Raw genomic sequence first — 27343 nt, forward strand, 5'->3', positions numbered from 1 at the left:
ATACTGCGCTCTGATAGTGTGAAGCTCCCATATAATCTGCTTTAAAAGTTGTTTGAAAAGGGATCTATTGATAAAGACTACTTTTTTGTTTCTTCTAAATGAAATGATCTGCATTTATATAGCGCTTTTCAAGTCAATGACTTCCCAAAGCGCTTTACAATGTGCTCCACATTTCCCAATAGCGGCCTTGTATTGCAGCCATGTAAGACGCTAACCTGCTTATTGGGGGTATTAGGGGTTCAGTGTCTTACCCAAAGACACTTCGACATGTAACACGGACGAGCCGGGATTCGAACTGGGATCCCTTTAAAGACGAGCGCTCTACCTCCTGAGCTACTGCCGCCCTAAACTATGCCCCACTGACTGTTTTCCAGCAGGCCACATCATATACAACAGAAGCTCAAAACTAAATTGCCATTAGTTCATATGGAAGCCATTTTAATGGCAAAGCAGCACCTTTCAGGAAACCCAGCGGGTCAAATGAAAATGCTACAAAGGTGAGCGATGGGGACACAACGCTGATCGCCAAGCATTAAAAAAAAAAAAAAAAAAAAACTTAAAAGGATGGCTTATTTAGTAAACAATTTTCAAAGAATGCCAGGCTGAATAGTCGGCCCGCACACATTTTCATCTTAAAAAGACTGGCCCGCTTTCTAAAAGGTTTGGAATGATAGATAGATAGATAGATAGATACTTTATTCATCCCCGCACATTTCCAGCAGCATCCCTATGCTGAGAAACAATACAATAATAAAGCAAAAACAATACAATATACAAATACCCAATGTGACGTGCTTATACCCACTGTAGCGTGTTCTATAGAGTATCTAGATAGTGCTACACAGAATACATATTGCAATAAAATTCGGTAATATGCAATGTAGGGGGTGTGGTTTAATGTGGGCCTTTACTCTGCCGGGTGGAGTTAAAGAGCCTCATGGCATGAGGGAGAAAAGATCTCTTCAGTCTGTCCGTGGTACAAGACAGTGACAGCAGTCTGTCGCTGAAGCTGCTCTTCTGTCTGGATATAATGCTGTGTAGTGGATGTGATGGATTGTCCATGATTGACCGCAGCTTTTTCAGTGCCCGTTTCTCAGCTACTGTTGTCAGGCAGTCCAGCTCTGTGCCCACAACAGAGCTCGCTTATCTCGCTAGTTTACTGAGACGAGACTTATAGTATTTTGATTTTTTCATCTGTAAGTTTGAGGCCTGAAATATGGCATTATGTCAAAAGGTTCTATGGGGACCAATACTCTTGCAAGGCACCATTGTTTGATTTGGTATAAAAATTAAAAACAGAGGCACGTTTTACTCACCACTTTCAGAGCAGAGATGGCCGCAAAGTAGGGAGCTCCAGTGTAGCTTGAAGAGAAAAATCAAACCGGATCAATAGAAGGCAATCCAAAGTGGGTGAGTTCGTGTGTGGGACATACTCCTGGCATCCGCCAATGATTCCGATTCGGCCATCTTGTCCCTTGTGCTTGTGGCCGGTCAATGGAGGGACTATTTTTTTCACGAGGGACAGTACGTGATCCTCCATGCCCCCGTCGATAATCGGGGCCAGGCTGTAGCGGCGTTCAAACACTGTGAAATTCAGACAAGGTTTCAAGACGGTTTCGTTTAAAATAAACTATAAATTCACCAACAAATGGAAAAATATTTTCACCCTGGCAAGTAGAGGATCCTTTTCATATTGGTGTATAACGTGCATATTCTACACGAGGTTTTACGGTACTATATTATCGATTGTGGTCAAGGATATTTTTCGACTGATCAATCGCAAATTGGATGCAATGGGAATCAGACCCAGATCAGCGGTCGGCAACCACCAGGCCACGAACTAATAATAAAAATAAAAAAAACTGCTTTATTTTCTCCTCATACCGTATTTGTTTGAGAATACATGCTTTTTTACTTACCGGAAAAATACTTAAAAGTTTGGGTGTCCAGAGCAATGATTAATTAGTCAATAAATAACACTGACCTCATTTATTCAACATTGGATGCAATGAGAATTGAACCCGGATCCCATCACTTAGACTACTAGGATTATAGGTGACAAAGGAAAACATGTTCCTTTTTTACCTCATCATCACGATCTTTTTACTCACGCTGCCACAATGTACAACGTTGTAATGTAGCATTATGGGAAAGAGTTCAGCCAAAACAGTCATCTAGACTCCAGAGCAAGGGTCTCCAACATGGTGTCTGCGGGCACAAGGTTGCCTGCTAAGGATAGCTGAGGTGCCCGCGAACCTGTCCTTAAAATAGCTCACCAGTGCTGGGTCATTATATCTTATCCTACTTTTTTTTTTTTAAGTGGTAGACTGAGTGTATTCAACCATATTTTCAATAATCAACCTGGTAATAACATAGTAACAACATAGTAATAGCATTATAAAATTGTCATTTTAGAAATTCATTCCAAACTGGGTGCCCTTTGTGCTAATTAGTAACAAAAAGTAGCTCTCAATTTGAAAAAGGTTGGAAACCTCCGCTCTCGAGATAACACAGTAGATTATAATTGTTACTTATATATTTGTTTATATGAATATTATAACTAGGCTCGGTTACAAGAATTTAGTCAGGCACTATACAGGTCTGTGCAACAGAAAAGGTTGCCAATGAAATAAATATACGACTTATGAAAAGACATTCAATTGTATCTCATTAATCACACTTCTTTTGTTCATGGTACCAGAGATGAATGTTAAGAGACTAGAGAAAACAGAAAGTTGTCCTGAAAGATATGAATAAACGTAAAAAAACAGAACAACTCTTTAATGAATCTGATTACGGATTAGACTGAAGGACATTAAATAAATACATTGTAAATGTTATGTTGGTATTGTGTTCATAGTTTACGTTGTCAAAAAATGATTTAAATCATGGCCGCAGCTATTCAACAGCGTGTCACGTAGTGTGTCCCATACCATAGTAAGATTCTGGCGGGCCGCCAGGATTTAATTTGTCCCGCCAGAGTCTCAGTTCAGGGTGTCCCCTGCCCACGGCCCGAGGATGGCTGGGATGGGCCCCTGCACCCCGGCGACCCTACTGAGGATGAGCGGTGCAGATAATGGATGGATGGATGGGTCCCATAAACTTGTATTATTAAACAATACAATATTTATGACTACATATGAAAGCGAAAGTAGTGTATTTTCCGAACTATAAAAAAAACCGTGAGACTTATTATCCGGAAAACACAGTATGCAAAATAACGTTTGCATTTCTCACTATATACATGGTCGAGGGTGTGCATTGTTATTCGGTGCGCCTAATAGTGTGGAGAATACAGTAATTAGGGTGGTGTGGCAGTAGGGCCCTAAAGTCAGACCATCTGAGAACCACTGGTCTAAACTATCACTAAGGCACCATTTGAGTTCCAGTTTCTAGCACATCTTGCCGACTACCCGGGTGAAAGCTCCACTAATACCTAATGACTGAGAGTCTGGCTTCCCCATTTGATACTGCTTAGAAAAACTGTCCATCAGGGGTGAGGGCTGGCGCGCCTGTGAGAAGATGGGGGCGTGGGTAGACGGGACAGTTTTTGATTGAGGATGCGGCGGCGCTCCCGGGCCCAGCCTGGAAGAGGCCGAAGTAGAGGAGATGTTGGCAAACATCTGGCCGAGCATCTGGAGCATGTGCAGCTCCCTGGCGTGCTCGGCCTCGCGACGGTTGTCCTCGGCCTGCAAGCGGCGCTCCTCCATGCGGTAGAAATTGTCTTCGGCCTGCGAGCTCTGCTTCAAGAACTGCTCCATCAACCTTTCCATGGGGAAATTAACACGCCGTCGCCGCCGCTGCTTTGGCATAGAGGCGGAGCAATTGGCTGCCAACGAGTTGCTGTTTAGCGGTCTTTCCGATGTACCTGAAGGGGACACAAAACCTTTTTATTTAATTACATGTGTCAGGCCCAGACTTCACACTGCAGGCATATCTCATTTTTTTTGCACAGACGAGACCTGTATCCGATCTGTTAAAGTCGTCTCAACGGCGCAAATCCGATTTTTAACACCAGACAAGGCCGCATTCATATGTGGTCCTAAATCAGATACATATCTCGTCTTTTGGAATGTGACTTCTGTGTGAACGGTCAGAGCGCATTCATGCGACTTGAACGTCATCAACAGATCAACAACCTTGACGGACGAAACACGGAAAGCATTCAATGGAGGGAAAGCGACGTTTTAGATTTAATTAATGTTTGGAAGCTAGCCTCCGGTAGCACAATAACTTTTAAATTGCTAGATACGCTACGGCGTTAGCATCCATCAGTACTTCCGCAAACAATGAGCGCATTGTGTGTGCATCACGTGTCCTCTTCTGCGCAGGTGGGACACTTGTCGCGTTTACACAAATGACGCGTAGAAGTCACAGGAGATCACATAAAAGTCGTGTATAATTGAAAATGTGAACGATCTCACAAAAAACATCTTGTTACACCAAATAATCAGAATTGAGCATTAATCACTGCAGTGTGAACCTAGCCTGAATGCTAGGCTCACATTGATTTGTTGATTATTATGTTACTAGCTACGACACACGGTTAAGCTGTACCATGATCGGAGCCTGACCTGGACCTAAAATGTCAAACATGGCGTTCGGGTCGAGCTTCTTTCTCACTGACTTTTTTTTATTATCCACCCGCCATTTTTCTTTTTTGTCTCTCCACCTATCTGTAACATTGGATGCCCATTTTAGCTCTGACCTAATTCGTTTGACTAATATTGTCGTTTTCAGCCATGTGAGGAAAGTACATATTGATTATAGGAAAACAATGGCAACTGATACTCTTGAAATCTTTGTTGCAAATAAAAAAGGTTTTGTTCGAGTAAAACGATCTGTAGAATGGATTAAGGGTGGGGAGCATATTTTGGGATATCCTTATAAGGTCGTCATTTAAATATTTTCTCTATTAAGTATGTGTTAACAATAGAATAGAATAGAATATACCTTTATTGTCATTGTTACAAAATGGGTTAACATATTGTGACAACGAAATTGGGCATGACACTCCAGTTTTACAGATTCGCAGTGAGGTATGAGCCAAGAAGATAAAGGAACAGAGAAGATAAGGTTATAAAACAAGGGGGATAGGCTATAGTTATAATTTACATGGTATTTACACAAGAAATGTCGGCATGTGGGATGTTACATACAGTGTTATAGTGATACCGTTGGTATCATAAGGGTTGTGCAATATTGCATTTGGTGCAAAAGTCACCATAGTGCAAAAAAAATAGTCAGCATGTGCATTGGTCCAAACATAGTCATCATAGTGCAGAAAAAAGAAATGGTCAGACATTGTGCAAGGTGAGCAGTAAACATAGTGCAGTCGACATGTGCAAGAACATAGAACATACCAACCTGACTTCTAAAAGCCCTTATGCTTTATATTCCATTGCACCTATCTGCTTTTATTTTACTTTTACAAGATCTGTTCAGGGTGGAACAAATTAGGTATGAGGAATGGGGGCAAGGGAGATGCTTTTGACAAACGTCATGCTCATCCCCATTTTTTTATCGTATTTATCACTGTAGCATGAAAATGGTGAAAGTAAGAAAATACACATCATGCACATACTTGCACACGCATCATGAATGAGATGACTGAGGCTGCAATTATGACACAAGCCAGGAGATTGCGGCAGAAAGTAACAAATCCAAATTACATTGAGCTCCTGTCAAATCCTGCACTGCTTTGCATAATAACCCTAAATTTTACTGTGAGTGGGGAAATAACTTAGGAAGATGCTGAAATAATTTTTTGCGTTGTTTATTTGATAAATACAATGAACTTGTTTACACAAGTTATCTTGTTTTTCTTCTACATTGTCCTGCTGTGAGTAAACAGTGACAACTTTAAGTAAGGTTTATAATCACTCATTAAGGGGAATTGCAATTTTTATCATAAAGAGCAATTGGCTGAGCTTGCCAGGTATGTTATTGCAATGTAATGTGTTTGCTTTTGCAAAGTTGAGCATTTTAATGAGAGGCCGTTTGGAAAGTAAATCGTACTTGCTCTCACATATATAAAACGCACACAACTATACTTTCATACAGAGAAAGTCATACCCATGCACAAACACTACTATACTATCTCATACAAACAACTATACTCATACCTACTATACTCTTTCACACATACCCCAATATTATTTTACACATATTAGTATACTCTCATACACACACTGCTTTTCCATTACACATAATAAATACACTGACATCATATGAACACTACTATCTTTCACACATATTACTATACTTTCAAACAGACTCTACCATACTCTCTCACATATACTATTATACGCTTACACACACAATATTCTTATACACATACTACTATATTCTCATACACGTACTACTATATTATCATACACATATTACTATACTCACTCATATGTTTGCTATTGGATATAACCAGAGTGTCTGAGAGTATAATAGTATGTGAGAGAGTATAGTAGTATGTGTGTAACAGCATAGAATATAAAGTAATGTATGTGTGAGAGTATAGTAGTAATTGTGAAAGAGTACATTAGCATTATGTGAGAGTATAACAGTGGGTGTGAGAGTATTGTAGTATAATTAAAGAGTATACTAGTGCTAGCGTGTGTGACAGCAGAGTAGTGTGTGTACTATACTCTCATGCAGACACTATACTCTCACACACAAAGTATAGTTGCATGTGTGTGAAAGCACAGTAGTGTGTATATGAAAGTATGTGTGATATATTACAGTATGACAGTGTGTATGAGCGAGTACAGTCAATGGGTATGACTGTTTTGTATGAGAGTATAGTTGAGCATGTGTGAGAGCAAATATGATTATTTCTCATACTACCTCTCATACATCTTTGACACATAGATTAACAAGGAACGCACATGTACTTACTGTTATTGCCCACTGTGACTTTTACCGGAATGGGGATGGGAATAGCGGGGTACTCCATCTTCACTTCAGTCTCAGAGGGGAAAGGGCAGTCTCCTGTACTTTCAGAGTACCCATCCTGAGCATCCTCCGCCTCCTCATCCAAACCATCCACGGCCTCCTCTCCTCCCGGTCCGCCATCCATGAACTCTTGGGGGTCAAGGGCAGGTCGGTTGCTCAAGATCCTCTCCATAGTGTCGTAGAACTTGGCAATTTTGTGATATTGCCTATTGTTGCGCAGGTTTCCCTCCTTGGCGAGCAAGTATTGTCTTTTGAGGCTCTTAATCCGCACCCTGCACTGCTCCGGCGTGCGTTCGAAACCCATCCCCGCCAATCGCCGGGAAACGTCGCGGTAGACGAAACTGTTGCGGAAGTTACCGTCTAGCGCCTCTTGGACGTCTTGCTCACCCCAAATGTTTAATAAGGTCCTCGTTTCAGAGTCGGACCACAAAAATCCCCGCGTTGTGTTGCTGAGCAGCATAGTCGAGCCTCGAGGAGTTGGGGATGGATGAAGCTGGCCGACCTGGTTCCCGACCCGTTACTCCGTATAAAATAACCCTTTTGAGGTAACTATTAGACTGTTCGAGTGTCTCGATAAAAGCGAGCGTATTGTTCAAATGAGGCGGCATTTGCACGTCGAGTCACCGCATTCTAGCTAAACGTTGCCATGTTTATCCCCTAAACGTCGTTGTCAAAAATGCCCGAGCTGTGAAGTTTCAGATAAACTGAACGAGGACCAGCTTTCAAAATGAATTCACCTATTCAATCTCATTTGGGGAAATTAAACAAACTGACCTCTGATCGGTCCTCTGAGGGAAACGCTTCACGTCCACTCCTAAATGGCGGATGCGGGGTCCTAAAGATCATTGGATCCAAATTCCGAGCTAAGAGTGATGGGAATTCCGGGTCTTTTTAGAGAATCGTCTCTTTTTGCTCGGCTCACTATAAAGAGCCGGATTCTGAAATTCAAATCGTATTTTCTTGATGAGCAGTGCGCATGCACGAAATTAATTGAAAAAAGACAAAAAAAGAAGCAAAGGGACAAATAAATAGAATAAGGAAGTAAGTTTAATGAACAAACAAAACAAAAAAAGTTTTAAAAAGTAAAGCACTAGGATAAAAAAAAGTCCATCATTTAAAAAAATGAAAAAGAGAGAGGAAAGGGGAAGAAAAACAGCAAGAAACAAAAAGCAAAGTAAAATAAAAAAAGAGAAGTCAAGTCATGTTTATTTGTATAGCCCTCGATCACAAGGAGTCTCAAAGGGCTGCACAGACCACAGATTATTGCAAACTAAGAAGAGAAAGAGAAAGGGAAAAGAAAAAGCAAGGAAAATAAGTAAAAAGATAAGGGGAAAAGCAAACAAAGAATAAAAGGAATGGCAAAAAAAGTATAAAGCTAGGAAAATAGAAACCAACGAGGAAGAAAAAAGAGAGGAAAAGACGAAAAAAGCTGGGAGAAAAGGGAGGGAAAAATAAAAAGTAAGATAAAGTAAAATGCTCGGAAAAAATGATAAAGTAAATAAAAGAAGAAGAAAAGAAAAAATGTAGGTTAAAAAAAAAGCAAAAAGTAAAACGCTATAAAAAGAAAATAACAAGTGAAACGAAAAAATAAAAAAGCAAGAAAACGTGAGGGGGGAATCTATGAAAAAAAAAAAGAAAAAAAGACAGATAATGTTTAGAAACGAATACAATAGAAATACAAAATACGAGTTTTAGCAGTGAACGAGCAACGAAGATCAAAACAAACTACAAGGCTGAGCCTAGTGAAGCTTTAACTCCAAACCAGACTGGACTATAGCTCCTTTTCACTTTCACGGCCCTCTAGCGACGCAAAGGAGCATTTTGATTGCATTTATTCCTAAAATCATAACTTTTGAAAAATAATGAGCGAAAGTATAAAAAATGCAATTGTCAGGATCACTTTTCGACCGCCTCGAACTGGCTCTTTTTAAAAAAAAGTATTATTCTCTAACAAAAATCAAGTTAAGGAATTATTTTTTCCCATACAAAAATTGTTTTACATCGAACACTATTTGAATTGATCCAAAAAACGATTAAAATATGGGAAAAAAGTTGACAGGTATGAAAAAGATGCTAAGCTAATCGCCTGATTCTCAAGGTTTCTTCATTTTCCTCATGTTGAGGTTTTTGAGTTTTTCCTTGCCCCCATGTAGGTTTTAGATCAGGGGATGGTGTCATAATAGTCTGTGGTTTGAAATAATCGGTGGTCTGTGCAGCCCTTTGAGACCCTATGTCAGGGGTGTCAAACTCATTTTAACTTGGGGGCCACACGATAGAACAAACATTCTGTCGGGGGCCGGACTAGTAGATTAAAGAGAAAGAAAAAGAGAGATAAAGAAATAAGAGAAAGAGGGAGGGAAAAGGAGAGAGGGCGATACAAAGAAAGAGAGAGAGGGAGAGAGAGGGAGAAACAAAAGAGATAAAAAGAGAAGTCGTGAGAGAGGGGGGAAAGAAATGGAGAGAAAGAAAGAAATCCAAAGAGAAATAGAAATACAGAAGGAGAGAAAAGAGGAAAGAAAGTGCGAAGGGTAGGAAGAGAGAAAGATAAAAGAGAGAAAGGGGAAAAAAGGAAGTTAGAGCAAAACAAGTTAAAAAGACAGAGAGAGAAAGAGACAAAGAGGAACAAAAGAAAGGAAAAAGAGAGACATAGAGAGTGAACGAGACAGAGAGAGTGGGAGAAAAAGGGTTGAAAAGAGAGACAGAGAGAGAGCGACAGAAATAAATACAAGTACAGTGTCTTTGTGAGAGGCACCTGGCTTTGGCAACATCAAGTTGACATATTTCAACCTGCAGCTTGTTTTTCTATTGTGCTTCTCTGAGTGTTGTCTCACAGGCCGGATTCAATCCCTTAGCGGGCCTGATTTGGCCCGCGTGCGGCCTGTTTGACACCTGTGCTCTATATGATTAAGGGCTATACAAATAAAAATGACTTGACTTGACAGTATTATTACTCTTTAAAGTCTGGCTATGTTTATCCCTCTAAATCGTTCACAAAAATACCCAAGCTTGGAAGTTTCACCAAAACTGAACGAAGACCAGCTTTATAAAATAAGCCCTTTATTCAACCTCACTTCCGATCGGTCATCTGAGAGAAACAATTCACGTACCACCCATAGTTTACGTGGCGGATGCTGGGTCCTAAAGACCATCGTTTCTAAATTCCAAGCTAACGTGGGCGCGAGCTTTCAATGCTTCGACAAAACGTTGGATACAACACAAAGGTCGTCATACAGCGCAGAAGATACTACTTTATACACATGTGATCACTTTACCTTTTGTGTTCAAAAGGAAGACTGTGGTGAGAATCGACGCGATTACGGTGACAAAAAAGAAGGCGAGCGTCTGAACAGGCTGTAGTGTGTTGTTGTCATTCATTGTTTACAGAAATGCTATACTCTAACACTGAGTTGTTTCGCGTTATTATGAGCCTACACGATGCACTCACTTCTTACCTAAACTCCAAGTGCGTTTCAACGCTGTCAAATGAGCGCAAAAGAGTCTGCTCATGAGGCTTTACTAACCCACAGCGATCCAGGAAGAAATAGTTCGCGATGCCTTTAAAGACTACTCGGAAAATCCTAAATCCGATAAAATGTCATGTCTGCGCGACAGCAATCGTATCACATGACTCTCGAATTGACTTTCTTTGATCTTGATTGCTTTATGTAGAGTATTCATAGTATCTGAATATTGTGTTATTGCATATATGTTTATAATCAGTGTTGTGTGCGTTACTGTAAAAAGGTAAATTGTTACTTAATGTAACTTGCATTTACTAGTTACTTCATTTTCATTTGTATCAGAAATTAAGTTTTTAGGGGTCATAATAGACAATACATTAAGCTGGAAAACACATCAGGCACACACAAACTAAGGTATCTAAAGCATTTCAGTAATTAATAAAGCCAAAATCATTTTAAACTATAATGCATTGTATTTATTATATTGTTCTCTAGTTCCGCCATTCTTAACATATTGTGCAGAAGTCTGGGACAATAATTACAAAAGTTGACTACAGCCCCCTTTTATCCCCCCAAAACGTGCAATTAGAACCATACACAGGGTAGGATATCGGGATGATACTAATATTTTATTCCTGCAGTCCAAATGATCAAAATTGGATGATTTAGTAAAATGTTTCACTTCCCAACTGCTATTTAAGGTCAACAAAAACATAGTGCCAGAAAACATCCAAAAATCATTCACTCGGAAAGAGGTAAATTATAACTTAAGGGGCTGTAGTAAATTCAAAATCCCAAAGGTGAGAACTACCAGGAAAAGTATGTATGTGTCGGTGTGTGGAGTCAAACTTTGGAACTATTTACAAGACCAGATCAAACAATGTCCAACTATTCACATGTTCAAATATAAATACAAAAAAAAACATTACTGGCAGAATACAGAGATGAAGAAAATGGCGTATGAGTGATACTAGAGATTGGAAATACTGCGTTTACTATTGTTAACCTTGTTGTTATTGTTACTATTATTATATAATAACTGTTATTATTGCTATTGTTGTTATTATCATTGGTGTCACAATGATATTTAGTGACTAGTAGGATTATAACATTATTAGATGGGTACTACGATGATTAGTGTATAAAATATCTGACCATTGTTATTATTATAATTTTTGATATCAGACCTATGTAATATATATATCCATGAGACTTTGTTGTATTAGACACAAGAGGAGCTATCTGTAAAACGTATTTAATAGGGAAGATGAAGGGGTAGGGAAAATAAGCGTCTGCTTCTTATTACCTCTTTTCAGACATGTTATGTTAACATTATTTTTGTTGTCCAGTCATTGTTTTGTCCTGTTTCTAATTTATAATGTTCGAAATAAAGTTTTCATTAATTAATTAATTCATTCATTCATTCATTCATTCATTCATTCATTCATTCTTTCATTCATCTTAAAAGTAATTGCATTGCCCCCATAAATTACCGACATCCAAAAGAAGGGAGTTACTCTGGAAGTGACTACCAAATATTCTCACGTTGAAGCTGACCCCCCTTATACTTCTTAGCTACACAGTAAAATAAATAAAAGAAAACATACTTTTTGTCACTTATTGATTTCAGTATTTTATTTTATATTTGTTAATACGGCTGAGATGTGAGTACCGGTATATATGGTAGGGAGAATATCAAAATATCAGTTGGGAGAAATTACACCGACTCTTACTCTGTGCTTGAGACGGCGCCCCTGTAACTGTATCTATCTATCTATCTATCTATCTATCTATCTATCTATCTATCTATCTATCTATCTATCTATCTATCTATCTATCTGTCTATCAGACAGACAGACAGTCTGTCTGTCTGTCTGTCTGTCTGTCTGTCTGTCTATGCGTCCGTCCGTCTGTCTGTCCGTCTGTATTAAACATTGCACTGTCTGTCATGATTGCTGATTCAGGGCACCTGTGACTGCCCAATTGGAGCCAACAGCCCCGAGCACGGATTGGTTCAGAGACTCTTTTTAAACCCCCGGCTGCCAAAAGGAAGCCGTCAGACCGTTTGCAAACCTATGCTCCCATCTAGGCAAGCTCATACCTACCGACATTTTCCTGCCCTGTTTTTTCCTGCCTTATACATGTTGCCAACCCGTTTCTGGACTCGATACCGCCCTTGCTCTCCTGTTCCGGCTAATGAACAGTATTCCTGCTGCCTACGATTATCCTTGCTCGAAGTGGCACTTCTGCGTTCCAGCCACCTGCTGTCGATCATAGGATCATGGAAGCAAGCACTGCTCCTTCTCTTTATCAATAAAACTGAGTAAACGAACGCTACTGGGTCCTGTCTCCGTTTCTGGCTTGTGACACTGTCTTCATTGTCATTGATGTCAACGTTGTGAAACATTGTATGCATAGAGACAGAATATGGCACTCCTGGGTAATCATGTAATAAAGACTTTAAAGAGGAAAAAAATGAATAAAAGTGGTTAGCGCGTGAGCGGCACAGTTCTAAGGTCTTGGGAACCTCCTGTGTGGGTTCAAATCCAGCTACCGGACTTCCTGTGCGGAGTTTGTATGTTCTCCCCGTGCTTTGTGTGGGTTTCCTCCAGTTCGGGGTGTCCCCCTGCCCACTGCCCGATGCTCCAGCACTACCACGACCCTACTGAGGATAAGCGGTGCAGCTAATGAGATGAGATGAGACTTGACATGACTAAAAATAGTGCAATGAAAAGAAGCACAATCGCATTTAGCAGCAACAAATAATTCAAAATAAGTTCCATGCTATATCTTTTCATAGTTTTTTTTTGGTTTGAACAAATTTATTGACACTAATAACAGAAAAAAACAATCATGACAATCTCAACAGCAATTAAGCACATTCACAATATTATATTTCAATATGACTTTTTTAACAGCAAGCACAATGTCACAATGTGAGGTTTGAACAACCCTTCTCGAAAATCTTAATAGCAATCAAGCATATTCACAATTTCATTATATAACATCTTTTCATAGTTTCGTGCAATCAGATTTAGTAGACGTAGATTCGAAAAGAAAAGTGCAGTTTAAGCGTGTGTCTCTTGGGGTAGAATGTCGCTCTCCTAGAAGGGGGCGTGGCCATGTTTAAAGCCGGTAGGCGTGACAAAGAGGAAAGAAGTTTCCCAATTTAACTTCCGGTTTGGCGTCACTTGCGGTCCCAGCCGCTCAAAAGTCGAGCGCGGTTTTTAGGATGAGCGGATTACTATTAACTCCAACTTTGCCTCATAAGAAATGGCGCTCGTTGTCTTACTTTCTTGATTGTTCCGAGGTAGGACTGCCCGTTCGATTTTTATTTACCAAAACGTAGCTTGGGGAACATGCCCGAGTCGTCGAAGATGAAGAAGCCCGACGTGAAAGTGGTCCTTCTGGGGGACATGAACGTGGGCAAGACTTCTCTCCTTCACAGATACACGGAGAGGAAGTTCAAAGACACCATCAGCACCGTCGGAGGAGCCTTCTTCCTTAAACAATGGGGGCCCTACAACGTCTCCATATGGGACACCGCCGGTAATCTCTCCTCTCGAGTGTGTTTCTGTATGAAAACTTCCGCAATTATTCCCTGCGTTTCCCCATGGACTCGTCTATTTTTAGAGGCATCTTGCGTCTTTTGATACGTCCTTAAAGGGACAGTGTGTAATATTTAGTGCTTCATAGTGGTACAAAAAACCCTCATTCATTAAAAAAAATAATAATCATGAATTTGAATAATAGGCAAACACACATGAGCTGTTCTAACAATGTTAGATTTAATAAATATTCATAGGTTGATAAATTTGAATTATAGCAGACTCCATACCTAATACTATACTGTTTGTCTGGCATCTTATTTGGCGCTGTTATTTTGACCATTATAGTCCCATATAGTGGTCAAATATTACACAATATACCTTTAAAAAGTTGAAGGTTAAATATTTCCTCTATTCATTCATTCAGACTGTTGGGAATTAAATATAATAATATAGCCGTTAACCAAATTGTTCGAATTGTTATCTGACCCCATTAACCTAACACAACCTACATTCACCCAACAATTTATGCGCGCTCGTTTCTTGATGGAAAAGATGAACAAGGAAGCCAACATTTTCACCCGGGGGGCAGATTTAATTTCATTAGCAATCTAACTAAGTGTACTCCATCGAAAATGGCCGAATTAGTGACGCTGGAGTCTCTGAAGCCTTTTTTTTTTTAAGTCCTTTAGCTCTCATCTTTTTGGCCCACGTCTCCCGGCAAGGTGGTGTGCCGGCTCCTCCCATGGGCGTGCCAAGGAAGCCCAGCGTGGGCTCCACCACCTCGCCGCGATGTCTGGAAAACTCAAAACAACACCGAGCGTTTTTACGTCATCAGGGTCTTGTTCTCAAAACATTGCCTGCCGTCCTCCGTCAGAGTCCCGTTATCAAAATCCCCAAAATATTCTGCATTTGGAACAGCGTGACCTGTCATTAAACTAAAGCCCAGTCAGTGAATATCTTGCCTTAAACTCGATAAATGTAACTTGTATTCAATCATATAAAATCCTTAAAGGTCAAATGTATAAAATCCTTCAAGACGTTTCTCTCAAATGGGAAGAGCCGGCCAATTTTTGCCTACAGATACTTTAGCTATATTTGGTTGGTTGGTTGGATCCCTGAACCGCTAGGGTCGTAGGGGCAACATTTTCGGTGGTGTGTCTTGTCAAGTCAAGTCATTTTTATTTGTATAGCCCTTAATCACAAAGAGTCTCAAAGGGCTGCACAGACCACAGATAATTGCATACCGCAGACTATTATTACACCATCCCCTGATCTAAAACCTACATAAGGGCAAGGAAAAACTCAACCTCAACATGAGGAAAATGAAGAAACCTTGAGAAGGGACCGCAAATGGGGTAATCCTTGTTCAAGGATGACCACGCTGCAATTGATGTTTTAATAACAATGAATACACAGATATCATCAACAGGAAATATCTCTTTTTGATACTATTTTTTGGGGGTTTCTAGAGTGACACAGTTGACAAGGTGTTAACTTTCTCTCACTACGACTGAACTCTAAAGCTGTGTGACTCAACAGTCAGAAACAGGCAGTCTTTGTCCACTTTCGCTCCCGCTAGCAATTGATTATTCAAGCGGATTTTTGTATTTGTACTGCACTTCTGTCTCTGGATAATCGGGAAGATTATAGGATATGGACATGATGTTTAGCAAACGTGCTAGCTGTGGCACGATTCACTATGCAAAGGTGAATTACTGAAATACTTCAAGATAAGGAATGGACAATGAGTCACTTCCTGTCTGCGTTTACATGACCTTTCCCAGGCTAATTCCTATGGTCTATCGCGGGAATTGGGGACATTTTTGACTCAAAGAGCCATGAAAGCAAAATATTTCTGAGTATATTTTTTTTAATTTGTTTTTGTTTTCTGAGGGCCACTTAGTACATTTTAAGTCAAAATTCAACAAAATTCTAAAACTCACTCCATACAAATGCTAAATATTCTGTGCATTTTATTTTGCTGTGTGACATTTAATTTTTAAAAAATCTAAACTAATGCCAGAGTCTGTGTCCTGTACAAACAAATATACCACTTAATATTTGTCTCTCTCCCACAACTTAAATCATTGAGGCTTGTATTTTTTGTTGTAAACAATGGTTTCACAAATACTGCAAAGAGGGATACAAATGTATTTACCCTTAGGTTTGTGATGTGGTATAAAAGCTTGGGAATCTTGTCATTATTTGTTCTTCATTCTGTTTCATGGATGCAAATCTTGACATATTTCAAAACTATCTATCTACCTTGGTCATATCCCTCAAGAGGGGTGACCGACAGCAAGACAAACACATACAATAACAAGGAAAATAAAAGGGAAAAAAATAGCAAAAAAAAAAAAAAAACACACACACAAAATTTTTTTGGACCATGACCAACCCAATTGCCCAAACACCCAAACAAGTTAGGCACCTCGGCACCTAAGTTGGTCATCCTTTCGTCCCTCCTGATGAAATGTGACACCAGAAAGCGGCCGTGTCACTCTGGTCTGGGTTTTCAAATATTTCAAAACTAGTTTTCTTAAAAGTCTTCATCTTTTTTTCATAACTTGCGCAAACTACGCTTAAAAAATATATGGGAAATGTTAAAAGGCAGACATCACACTTGCATGTGTATTCTGATTCATCTTATTGGCTAAGAGACTTTGAAAAAATCCCAATGACGTCTCTTCCTACCAGCCTTACAAGTAGAGAAGCTCTACAGTGCTCATACCTCTAGTGGTAGGGACATGATGTTGTACCAGTGCATTTCATCTCCAAGCCAAATGTATGAAAAAAGCGATACCTGACGCAGAAGATGCTTGGTGAGAGTAGAGATCGGTTGTGGGCAATGTGTGCAGCTATCCACCCACACTTATCGCTCTCCCAATAAAATTGCTGGGGATGCTTGGCTGGTGTTTTCGGGTGTTTACAGTTTACAGTTTGTTCTATGGGTTTTTATCATGAAGTGTTTCAACACTGAAAAATACATCATTTCACTCATTCAATGACAGACATTTGTCTCAGATGTGAAGTGCTGGTACCAGCCATTTCGACTCATTTTTAAAGACCTACAGAAAAGTATTTATCATAGTTTAAAAACAAAACAAATTTTTTTTTTTTTTTAAGTTTTGGCACTGAGGTACAATGCTTCTGAAAATTTATTTATACGTAATGGCACTGAATGGGTTAATAAGCTTCCATTAACAGGAATCTATTGTGACTAATAGCCAAAACGGGGTCTTTCGGTGAAACACCGTGACTCTAAACTGTAGTTAGGACTTTGTCCTTCATATTCGAGACCGAACCAATTGTTTCCTGCGTCATTCAGCTTAACATATACTAAAATTGGAACAATACAGAGAAGCTTAGCAAGGCTGTGGAAAATCCGAGCCAGATGGACTCATGAAAAGTGTCATACCTGGCTACCGAGCCGTACATTCCGGCCCCGTGCTTCACTTTGCTTATGAAATGTAAGATCAGCGCCACTCTGCCTAAGACGCCTGTTGTGATGTTTTCAAAACAAACCATTCACCGGCCGGTTTATCTACCCCTCTTAATTTGAACTGCTGAGTTTCAAGTTCAAAGCAGAATTTTGGCAGCTCTTGCCCTGTTCCTCTAAAAAGTCACATGGTGGTGTCATGACAGGAAAACCTTATGCTTCATCTAGTTATTTCCAGAAGCACTAGTGTCTTATCAGTTCCCCCAGCATGATTTACAAGAAGGAGTCTGACATCCTCTTCTGGGACATCAGCATGACACAGTCTAGAATGACATTGTGTTGTAATGTGATTCCCCAGAATATATATTTTTTTGCCCAAAATGATGGTACATTCACTATTATTTAGTTGCCTAATTGATACAGAAACAAATTGTCTGGGACAAAACCTGCCCGAACAGCAGTGTAGTTGGGCTTCACATGATTCAGGATTTCATAGGTGTTTATTAAAAAATGGTCAGTAAGTGTAAAGGAAGAATGTCAAAATTGTAAAAGTACTGAAATGGTTTATAAACCAGAGAGCTGCTCTTAAAATTTAAAGATGCAAAGTATGTATTATTTATGACTGAAACTAATTTGAGATTAAGTTTTCTCTAAAACACTGCACAAAATAAACATTTATTTAGGGAAACAAAACTAGTTAATTCCATCACCTTGAGCTCTGTTTCCTGCTCCACTTACAAACCGATATAATGCAATAACTACAAATATTGAGCGTTACAGATACTCTTACGGTTGAATAGTATTTTCCATTTTGAGAGTTTTTATCACCCTTTGGGGACGTGAGTTGTTCAGACCTATCAACTATTTGCCTGTGGAGTAAAGCTGCATTATGTGTGGAGATTAATGGCAGAAAGCAATTATGTTGACAGCAAGATTAGTTCAATTTTATCTGTTTAAGATTCATAGAAGTGGGGATCATTATCTTTCTCTATTTACTTACACAGCGACTAACGAAGAGCTTTGCACCGACTAAACACTTTTTATGGTAGTTTTTTCCTGAAGGAGGTTTTGTGCAGAAACATAGATTGCTTTTGTTTCAGATAGTTAACATTTCCCCACTGATCTCATAAAGCATGTGCATACTTATTATATTTTTCATAAATATGAAAAATGTAAAACTACTTTTCAAAATGTTGTCAACAAATTTGTTTTTGGGTTGAATATTTAAATGTGATAAACATTCCAAATAAAAAAATGATATATAATATGCCCAAAAATCTGCCCCCTGTGTAGAGTTAAACATGTCATTATTAATAATTATTTTATTTTTATCTTAATTGTTTTATCTACCGGGGCAGCACGGCGGCGCAGTGGTTAGCGCGTGTGCGGCACAGTTCTGAGGTCGTGGGAACCTCCTGCGTGGGTTCAAATCCAGCTACCGGCCTTACTGTGCGGAGTTTGTATGTTTGTATGCTTGCGTGGGTTTCCTCAGGGCACTCCGGTTTCCTCCCACCTTCCAAAGACATGCATTTCAGGTGAATTGGCCGGTCCAAATTGTCCCTAGGTGTAACGAGCGAGTGAGTTGTCTGTCCCTGTGTGCCCTGCGATTGGCTGGCAACCAGTTCAGGGTGTCCCCTGCCCACTGCCCGGAGATGGCTGGGATGGGCTCCAGCCCCCCCGCAACCCTAATAAGGATAAGCGGTACAGCTAATGAGATGAGATGAGATTTTATTTACCTGCTGAATTTTCTTTTTTTCTGCACTTATGATTTATGACCCACTTGATTTTATGATGAAACTCTCAAACACAGTCAATCTTTTATTCTAATGTTTTATGTAATGACACACCGTTCAGTCAAAAAAGTTTTTAAAAAAACCTTTTATAACACCGTTCTTGGCATCTTCTTCCTCGCAAAAGTGGTACTACAACTCTCAGCATCACAAAAGAATTGTGTGCACATATTTGCATCAATTACTCGTCCTTAGTGGCTCATAAATGACGTGATACAGTAAATCAATCATCTAATTACTGTAGTTGCCAACCCTTTCAATTATAGATTTTAATAGATCTTATCAATTAGTTGTTACAGCCCTAGTTTTTTATGTAAAAAATATACATTATAAAGGGGTTTGACGTAGCTCACGGGTATGTATCAAGCCTCAGGGAATGATTTCAGTATGATATATCACCATTAGATGGCAGGAGTAGTAGGAGTCGTAAAAATAGCAAATATATGGAGTTAGTATAGACAGAGCTTTTTTTCTTTCTAAAAAAGATGACAAAGTCCAATTGTCATTGTCTGGTCAGAGAGGGATGACGTTTTGTTCACATCTGCAGGAATGCAATAGGCATGGTGACCAAGATCTTGTGGTGACGTCACCGGAAACATCTGGTATTGAAAAGTTCATGCATAAGATCAGTGTTACTGCTCATCTCATCTCATTAGCCGTACCGCTTATCCTCATTAGGGTCGCGGGGGGGCTGGAGCCCATCCCAGCCATCTTCGGGCAGTGGGCAGGGGACACCCTGAACTGGTTGCCAGCCAATCGCAGGGCACACGGGGACAGACAACTCATTCGCTCATTCACACCTAGGGACAATTTGGACCGGCCAATTCACCTGAAATGCATGTTTTTGGAATGTGGGAGGAAACCGGAGTGCCCGGAGGAAACCCACGCAAGCACGGGGGGAACATACAAACTCCGCACAGAAAGTCTGGAGCTGGATTTGAACCCACGACAGGTTCCCATGACATGGACTGTGCCGCACAAGCGCTAACCACTGCGCCGCCGTACTGCCAGTGTTACTGCTATAAAATGTTATTTTGCAAGCGACTCGCCCTAGTGTTTATGGAAAACATTGCTTAGATATTTAAGGTATCACAAAAGCACTGCAGGGAAAGTTCTGCTTGAGATGCATTCTTTTACAAAAATACGTTTTTCTCAGAAGTTTTCTTGAAAAAGAGTATTTTAAAGAAACTTAGCAATGCTCAACTGTTGTTTACTGAACAATGGTGAAAAGTAGAAAAAATACTTCAAAAGATGAGGTTTCAAGGTTTCTTTTGGTGTGTCCTATGCAATGTTCCCTCTAAGCTGCGCGTGTGCGCAAATGCGCACTTCCCGCACATTCTCAGCGCACGAGAAAATCTATCCAGTGCAATGTTCCCTCTAAGCTGCGTGTGTGCGCAATTGCGCACTACCCAGAGCTTTTCCGCGCACAAGAAAATCTAGCCAGCTCGCAAAAATCAGGGTTCAAAATTGCTAATTAAGAAGCAAATTAAGTCAAAGTTACAGTGCATGAAGGTAAAAATACATGGGTTCCCCTGACGTTGTGTTCTAAGTGCGGTATTTGGAAGTCAAGGTAGAAGTAGAACGAAGTTGAGTAAAGTCAGTAGAGTTTTTCGAGAACCGGCTTCTCCGGCTCGGCTCACTAAAAGGAACCGGCTCTTTCGGGTCTTAAACGGCTCTTCAGTTTGTCTTTGCTTCTTTTCATCCCTATATGACCAAATATTATGTAAAATTATGCACAAAATGACTTAAAGGAAGGGGGAATAAGGTGAGTAAAAGGAAGGAAAAATTCAGAAAAAAGCAAGAAAAGAGAATAAACAAAGGAAAAAAAATAAATACAGAACAAAATGAAAAAAGTAACAGCTAGGAAAAAATAAACACAATGAGATTTTTTTTAAAGGAATGAAAGTTTGAAAAAAACAGGGAAAAAGAAGAAAAAGTTTGTGTTGCATTCAAATAATTTCCAATTATATCAAGTCAATCTTGTTGCAAACATTGTACTTCCACTAAAAATGTGATTAGATACAGTTGTGTATCGTGCAACCGACTAAATAAGCCCCCAAAAATGTATTATGCGACAAAAGATACCAGGGAAAAAAAGAAATGGAAATCTTGTGAAAGAATTGTTGTAAAAACAAATGACGTTTGTAGGCCATACAACCTTTGCAATAATTCATTCAAAAATGAAAGAAAATCTTTGCATTGCCAGAAACTCAGCAATATGTAACGTGATGTCAAGTTTTGGACATGTTTGATAATAACTTAGTTGCCACACTTGGGATTGCTGTTGCTCACTGTTGTTTCAAGCATTGCTCACCGACTTCGTGTGAACGCTCAGACCCGTGGAAAATAAGAGGGAACATTGTCCTATGCCTGTATAGCTAGAGAACAAAATTTTCTGTAGGCCCTCAAAAATTAGTCAAAATGGCAAAAATTGTCTGGCACCGACTTCCCATTGAAGAGAAACGTCTGGCATTGAATGATTGAAATGGTTGTTTATTTCAGCCCTACCTACAACTTTAATGTAGCTTCCCGCGTCTTCCTCTACAGGCCGGGAGCAGTTCCACGGCTTGGGTTCCATGTACTGTAGAGGCGCTGCCGCCGTCATCCTGACTTACGATGTCACCAACTGGCAAAGCCTGGCGGAACTTGAGGAGCGCTTCCTGTCCCTGACGGACACCGCCAACCAAGACTGCATTTACGCCCTGGTGGGCAACAAGGCCGACCTTACGGACGCTAAAGCTCAGCTCACTCAGGAGACGACCAACAAGAACCAAACGGGATCCGAAGAGGGGAGATCAGACCTGTTGTCAGCTTGCCCCACGCCGCCCGCTTCACCCGTGTCCCTACCCGAGATCACAGTTTCCAAGCAAGTCACCCGTGAGGACGCGTTGGCGTTTTACGGGCGGATTCTTCGATACAAAGGCTTGGACGAGAGGACCAGCCTCCCGGCGGAGAAAATGTGCTTTGAGACTAGCGCCAAGACCGGATACAACGTCGATGTACTGTTTGAAGCACTCTTCGACTTGGTGCTCCCTTCTATCTTGAAGAAGAGGAACGAGAACTGGCAGTCTACAACTGTGGACTTGGAAGTGTGCAGGAAGGGCGGTGGCAAACGGGGTCGATCCGCCTGCTGCTAGACCCCAACGAAATACTGAAAACATACCAATTTTGTTACCAATGTGTTTTCTGCACTAGAAGGCACAAACAAGACTCAATTCCCCCAACTCTTTCAAAAATTAGTCTTTCTTTCATATATTTTTCATACAAAAGGCACAATGGACTATAAGGCGCATGAAATTGAGAATACAGCAAGAGCTACCCTGTGCATTAATATGTGCCGCTAACCATAATCATAAAACATTGTTTGCAGTGGATATAGAACCTGAGTAGTGGCGTCAGAGCGCCAAAACATTTACCACTAGACCACCACTCACAGTGCCAAGAACACTGATTTGCCTAGTGCATTCTGATGGGATAAACCCCTTCTCCACCTGCGCATTAAAGGTATAAAATCGGACGTAAAAAAATCCAGCCCAACCCTGGTCCGCAGGTATTAAAGCCCGATCCATCCCGAGCCAGACCAATTAACTTGAGTCAAGGGACTGAGCCCGTAGCAAACCCAAACTTTTTTATTTGAATGGAATCAGGAAGAGGTGGGTGAATCTTGGCTGAAATTCGGGCTTAAGATCTTAACTCTAATATCCATCAACCACCTCTGTTTAATATGCATGCATACGTATAAGAGCTTGTATAGCTAGAGTTGCTAAACTTTTTCCTGTGAGGACTACATAACCTTTCCCTTCTCTGATGAGAAGATGGGGTCGGTATGTAACAGAAAATGTGTGATGATTGCAGGAGTGCCAAAGTGTTAAAGAAACAGAAAATCAAATAAACGTTTCTGGATTCTTCACAGAACTATACCGAAAATGGATAATAACCTTATTCGTGAAATCAATAGTAATTAAATAACCCTCTCAGGATACATCGCATTCTTTCTGGGGGTTGCCATCCAGTGGCATGTTTAGTATTTTTTTCTGGAGGTTGCCAGAAGGGTGGAGCAGAATGTCACGTTATATGTGTATTTAAAATAGTTGCCAAATAATAATTAACAATGAAATAATTTATAACTAAGGAACTTTTTATTGCAATAGCCCTACTTTATTATCAAATACACATATGAAAAGAAAACTCCAAATGCTCTCTGGAGGTGGGCCATATCTAGTTTGGGGACCATTGTAGTGTAGTATTTTGTTAAAAGACTTTGTTTTCTCCAAACAGAAGTGAAAACATGCAGAGGCTGTTTAACCTATCAGAATGAATATGCAAATCAATGATCATGGTCCAAAGTCTTGACATAGGTCATTCTTACCACTTGTTGGTCTTGTGGTAAATTGTCTCCACTCCCTCCGTTACTACACTGGTTCGATTCCCGTTGTATACAATATTTCAATATTTGTAATTGAAGTCCTAGATGGTTGCAATAATTGCTCAAATACGGTAATGTACCGTAAAACCTTGTATAGTAACACATACTTATATTTACTGTATGCCTTTCTAAATCTATCTGCTTGTATTCTGCGGGTTGTAAGGCACACTTTCTCTCCAAATTGGGGTTTTTAGGTCCACCGTAGAGTCTGGAAAATAAGGTACTTTTTACATGAATTGATAAAGAAAGCACTTGCCTTTGTCACCTTAATACCTTTTATACTGTGAAGCATAATATTTGATAATGACTGAAAGATGATGTTTATGGAAAAAACGACATTCTGAATCTGTAAATGTATCATTCATGAATTTTATAACCTTAACTGCACAAATTGTGATGATGTAGGTAGTGAATTACACTGTATTGATCAATATTTTCATTGTAATGTTTTCATAGATCATGCGTAAATCTTCTGTTATTATTTAACACTGACTGATGTGATGTCGTGTAACTGATTCATAATAAAAAAAATGACACAACTACAATATGTTGAATTTCTAAGTGTCATGATAATAAAGATTTTTAAATAACTGTGTTTTAAAAAAACAAATCACACAGAATACAAACAACATTTAATACTTTATACTATAATTCAGTACAGTCATAATGTGTTTCAATGAATAAATGTTGTTTGACTAGTAATTCTGGTGTGTTTCCCAACAAGGAATAAAATGGATGGTGTGTTATATGGAGCTCTTGGTCTGGCTCCATGCATAAAACATTTAACTCATACATGCTCAGTGTTTTGAAACACAACATCAATCTTTGCAAATATTTGTCATAATCATTGTGGGAAATTTGAATGCCGGCTGGGGCCACAATCCATCAGCACTGTTTCAAGAGGGCCAACAATTTCCATAGCAAGGTCATAATTGAAACTACAAAGTAGGGGCCAGGGTTTTTTATGCCAACAATCTCACTTTAATTGATAGCCCTAATGCAGCCTTGTACAATGGCTATACATATATAGATATAGATAGAAAATAGTCTGCATTTATACATTATGAATATTTTTTTGAGGAGCTGATAATTCAAGAAAAGTCACAAATTTTAGGCAAATAAAGTTTTAAATGTGTGATTTAGTTGAGCAGTGTATTTGAGAGAAAAACAAAAATGTCACAAGTTCACATAAAAATAACTATATAAACTTCATCTCTTTTAAACCTTTGAGCTCTTGAAATTAATCTTAAAATATTTTAAAATATGTAGAAATTGTGGCCATAATATTAAGTCCTACCATCGAATTGCAATGCAAACAGAGGTAAGATCAGGCCTAGAAAAATCTAGCCTGAGACTGACCAATTTGATTTGAGGGACAGAGCCTGAAGAAAACCTGAATATTTATACATTGGTACCTCTATTTACGAATGTCTCTACATACTAAAGTTTCAGGTTATGAAGTTATGAGGGCGTTGCAGGATCTGAACTAAGAAAATACAGTACAGTATGCGCTGCCATTCGCCGATCCCGCCGAGTTTTACCTGGAAACCAAATGCGTAAATGTAAATCCGGGCTTGCTCTTCGTGTCCCCCTCTGGCTTTGCACACAGTCTACTGTATGGTACCACTACGAAGAGCAAGCATTTGCAGTGGACCCCATAAAAGACACGCAGAAAAGGAGAGAAGAAGACCAAGAGACTTTGGCCATCGAAAAGAAGCGAGAAATATTAGCAAGCTATGAAAAAGGGAAGCTTTTGTGTGATCTCGCAAAAGAATAGGTAATATATCTACGATCGGCACTATAATATGGGCGATCACGAGGACATCAACGAACTTATTCAGGTCCACCACGAGGAGCTTTTGACAAAAAAGCTGCAGGAAATGGAGGAGATGCAACACCGCTGTGCAACAGGAGTTCAGAGACGACAAGGAGAAAGACGCGGCCATCATTTCACCAGCCCGTATCAAAGACATTTTGGCAAAATTCCACGAAGTCTCGGAATTTGTGGAACGAAATCACCCAGAAAAACTTTTCACAAGACATTAATTATTATGATAACATCCACCTCGCGCATTTTCAAAGCTGGCGAAAGCAGACGTCACTGGATCAGTTTTTCCAGAAACGTGAGGCAAAAAACACTGCTGAGGACCAGTAGACATAAAGGCCAGTTAAAAGGTAAAATAATATTTTTATTATTTTCTTTATTCTTTGTATATTTACATTATGTGCCTCTCGTTTCTTGTATATTGTGCAGTAATCTAATTTTATTCATGTTCTGTTGCTCTTTTATGATTTACTTAAAAAAACATACCTTTTTGGGGCTTGAAATGTATTAGCGTATTTACCTTAAAAAAGCCCCTCTACTTACAAATATTTCAGTTTAAAAATCTACTTCCACTACAAATTAAATTTGTGAGAAGAGGTACCACTGTATTTTATTTGTCAGAGCTTCTCTCTCTCCCTGACTTCTTTAATTATCCACCCGTCATTGTTCCTTGTTTCTTTTCCTTTGAGCGAGAGAGGGACTGAATCCATCGGGCAGATCCTCCAACACGCATCACAAAGACAAAGAAATAAAGAACAATGATGGATGGATATATATTTTTTAAGTCAGCGAAAGAGAAGCCTGGGCCCGAACGTAATGATTGACACTTTAGGCCCTGGTCAGGCTTAGGATCTTTACCTCTAAATACAAAGCAAAACAATAGTCTTGGGAATTCACCAAAAATACGATATTCTTGGACAATTTAAAAAAAATACTATGGGCTGCAGCTGCACACTTCTACGAAGACCTTATAAAAAAACAACTGCAAAGTCTTCTGATAAGTAAAAGTCTACCCAATGACCTCGGATCCAAGTCCAGTCTGTTTACATTTCGTCCGCCTGGCAGATGAATTAATCATTTGCGGATTTGTGAAGTGGGAAGTGACCCTGAAATTTCTCTGCAGTCAAGTTCTCATAGACAATAACCTCAAAAATACTGTAGAATTAGTGCATTATATGTAATGTGGATTGCAGTCAACATTCTGACATGGGAAAGACTCATCTGAAGTAATACAAAGCAATACAAACAATCGTGAAGGCCTGGTGGAGAAGAGAGAGTTAGTGGCTTAAAGTTAAGGCAGGATGCAGTGCATTAGGCCGCAATGAACAGTCTCTTTGATTGCCCGAGGTAATAATTTAACAGGAAGCACCATTACACATTTCGGACCAACCGACATAGTTGTTCCTCAAGGCACCAAACAGTCATTGCTTTTACGAACTTGGTGTGTCCGGCTTTTGCCGTCCACACCGATAATGAGTTATTACACGGGGGTTCTCCTTCTACAAGTTCTTCATGCAGACCTGGCAGCGACTGATTCGCGACAAAAGCTGACCCGCTTTGAGCGTCTCTGATGCCGGTTCAGCGTTGAAAGACTGTTCCACAGATGTGAGCCAGAAGCTGTGCTTGTTAGCGAAGTAGTGGCAAGTGCCCTTAGCGCCGTTGCACTCGATGAACGGCGACGTCCTGAAGTCTTCGAGGCAAGATCCGGGCGACGACAGCGACTGACCTCCTCCTTCGTTTCCTGCTGCCGTGTGCTGCGAGAGATTTTGGATTTTTTGAGTCATTTGCTTGTAGTATGGATTAATACTTTTTTTTCATATTGGGTTTAGGGTCAGTCGTATTTGGGTTTAGGGTCCCTTTACTCCTTGATTACCAGCCATCATCTGAAAAAGAGGTTCTACCA

General features: G+C 39.8%; 3 protein-coding genes across 4 annotated transcripts in view; 1 reads left to right on the forward strand and 2 right to left on the reverse strand.

Annotated features, from left to right (window-relative positions):
• Nucleotides 1-7716, reverse strand: part of naxd (NAD(P)HX dehydratase) — a 28220-nt gene extending 20504 nt beyond the window's left edge. Inside the window, exons 1-4 of the mRNA XM_088353132.1 lie at nucleotides 6892-7716; nucleotides 3437-3868; nucleotides 1434-1584; nucleotides 1317-1362 (exon numbers count right to left, since the gene is read on the reverse strand). Coding sequence (XP_088209258.1) covers nucleotides 1317-1362; nucleotides 1434-1584; nucleotides 3437-3868; nucleotides 6892-7408 — 1146 coding nt within the window. The 5' untranslated portion in view covers nucleotides 7409-7716. The remainder of the gene's footprint in view (nucleotides 1-1316; nucleotides 1363-1433; nucleotides 1585-3436; nucleotides 3869-6891) is intronic.
• A 5892-nt stretch (nucleotides 7717-13608) lies between these two features.
• On the forward strand, nucleotides 13609-24152 carry rab20 (RAB20, member RAS oncogene family). The gene is made up of 2 exons (XM_088353414.1): nucleotides 13609-13958; nucleotides 21737-24152. Exons 1-2 carry the CDS (start codon nucleotides 13769-13771, stop codon nucleotides 22324-22326), a joined length of 780 nt encoding a protein of 259 aa, XP_088209540.1. The 5' UTR covers nucleotides 13609-13768; the 3' UTR covers nucleotides 22327-24152.
• Nucleotides 24153-24230: 78 nt separating this feature from the next.
• The window catches only part of col4a2 (collagen, type IV, alpha 2), a 94383-nt gene continuing 91270 nt past the window's right edge, over nucleotides 24231-27343 (reverse strand). For both annotated transcript variants that reach the window (XM_088353568.1, XM_088353567.1), the window contains one exon: nucleotides 24231-27194. In XM_088353568.1, coding sequence (XP_088209694.1) covers nucleotides 26940-27194 — 255 coding nt within the window. In that variant the 3' untranslated portion in view covers nucleotides 24231-26939. The remainder of the gene's footprint in view (nucleotides 27195-27343) is intronic.

Source organism: Urocampus carinirostris, chromosome 14, assembly GCF_059441175.1.
Source record: "Urocampus carinirostris isolate Australia breed hairy pipefish chromosome 14, RoL_Ucar_1.0, whole genome shotgun sequence".
Taxonomy (NCBI): Eukaryota; Metazoa; Chordata; class Actinopteri; order Syngnathiformes; family Syngnathidae; genus Urocampus; species Urocampus carinirostris.

Coding starts and splice junctions, on each gene's coding strand:
- rab20 (XM_088353414.1), top strand. CDS start 13,769: ATGCCCGAGTCGTCGAAGATGAAGAAGCCCGACGTGAAAGTGGTCCTT. Junction 13,959..21,736: donor CTCCATATGGGACACCGCCG/GTAATCTCTCCT, acceptor CTTCCTCTACAG/GCCGGGAGCAGTTCCACGGC.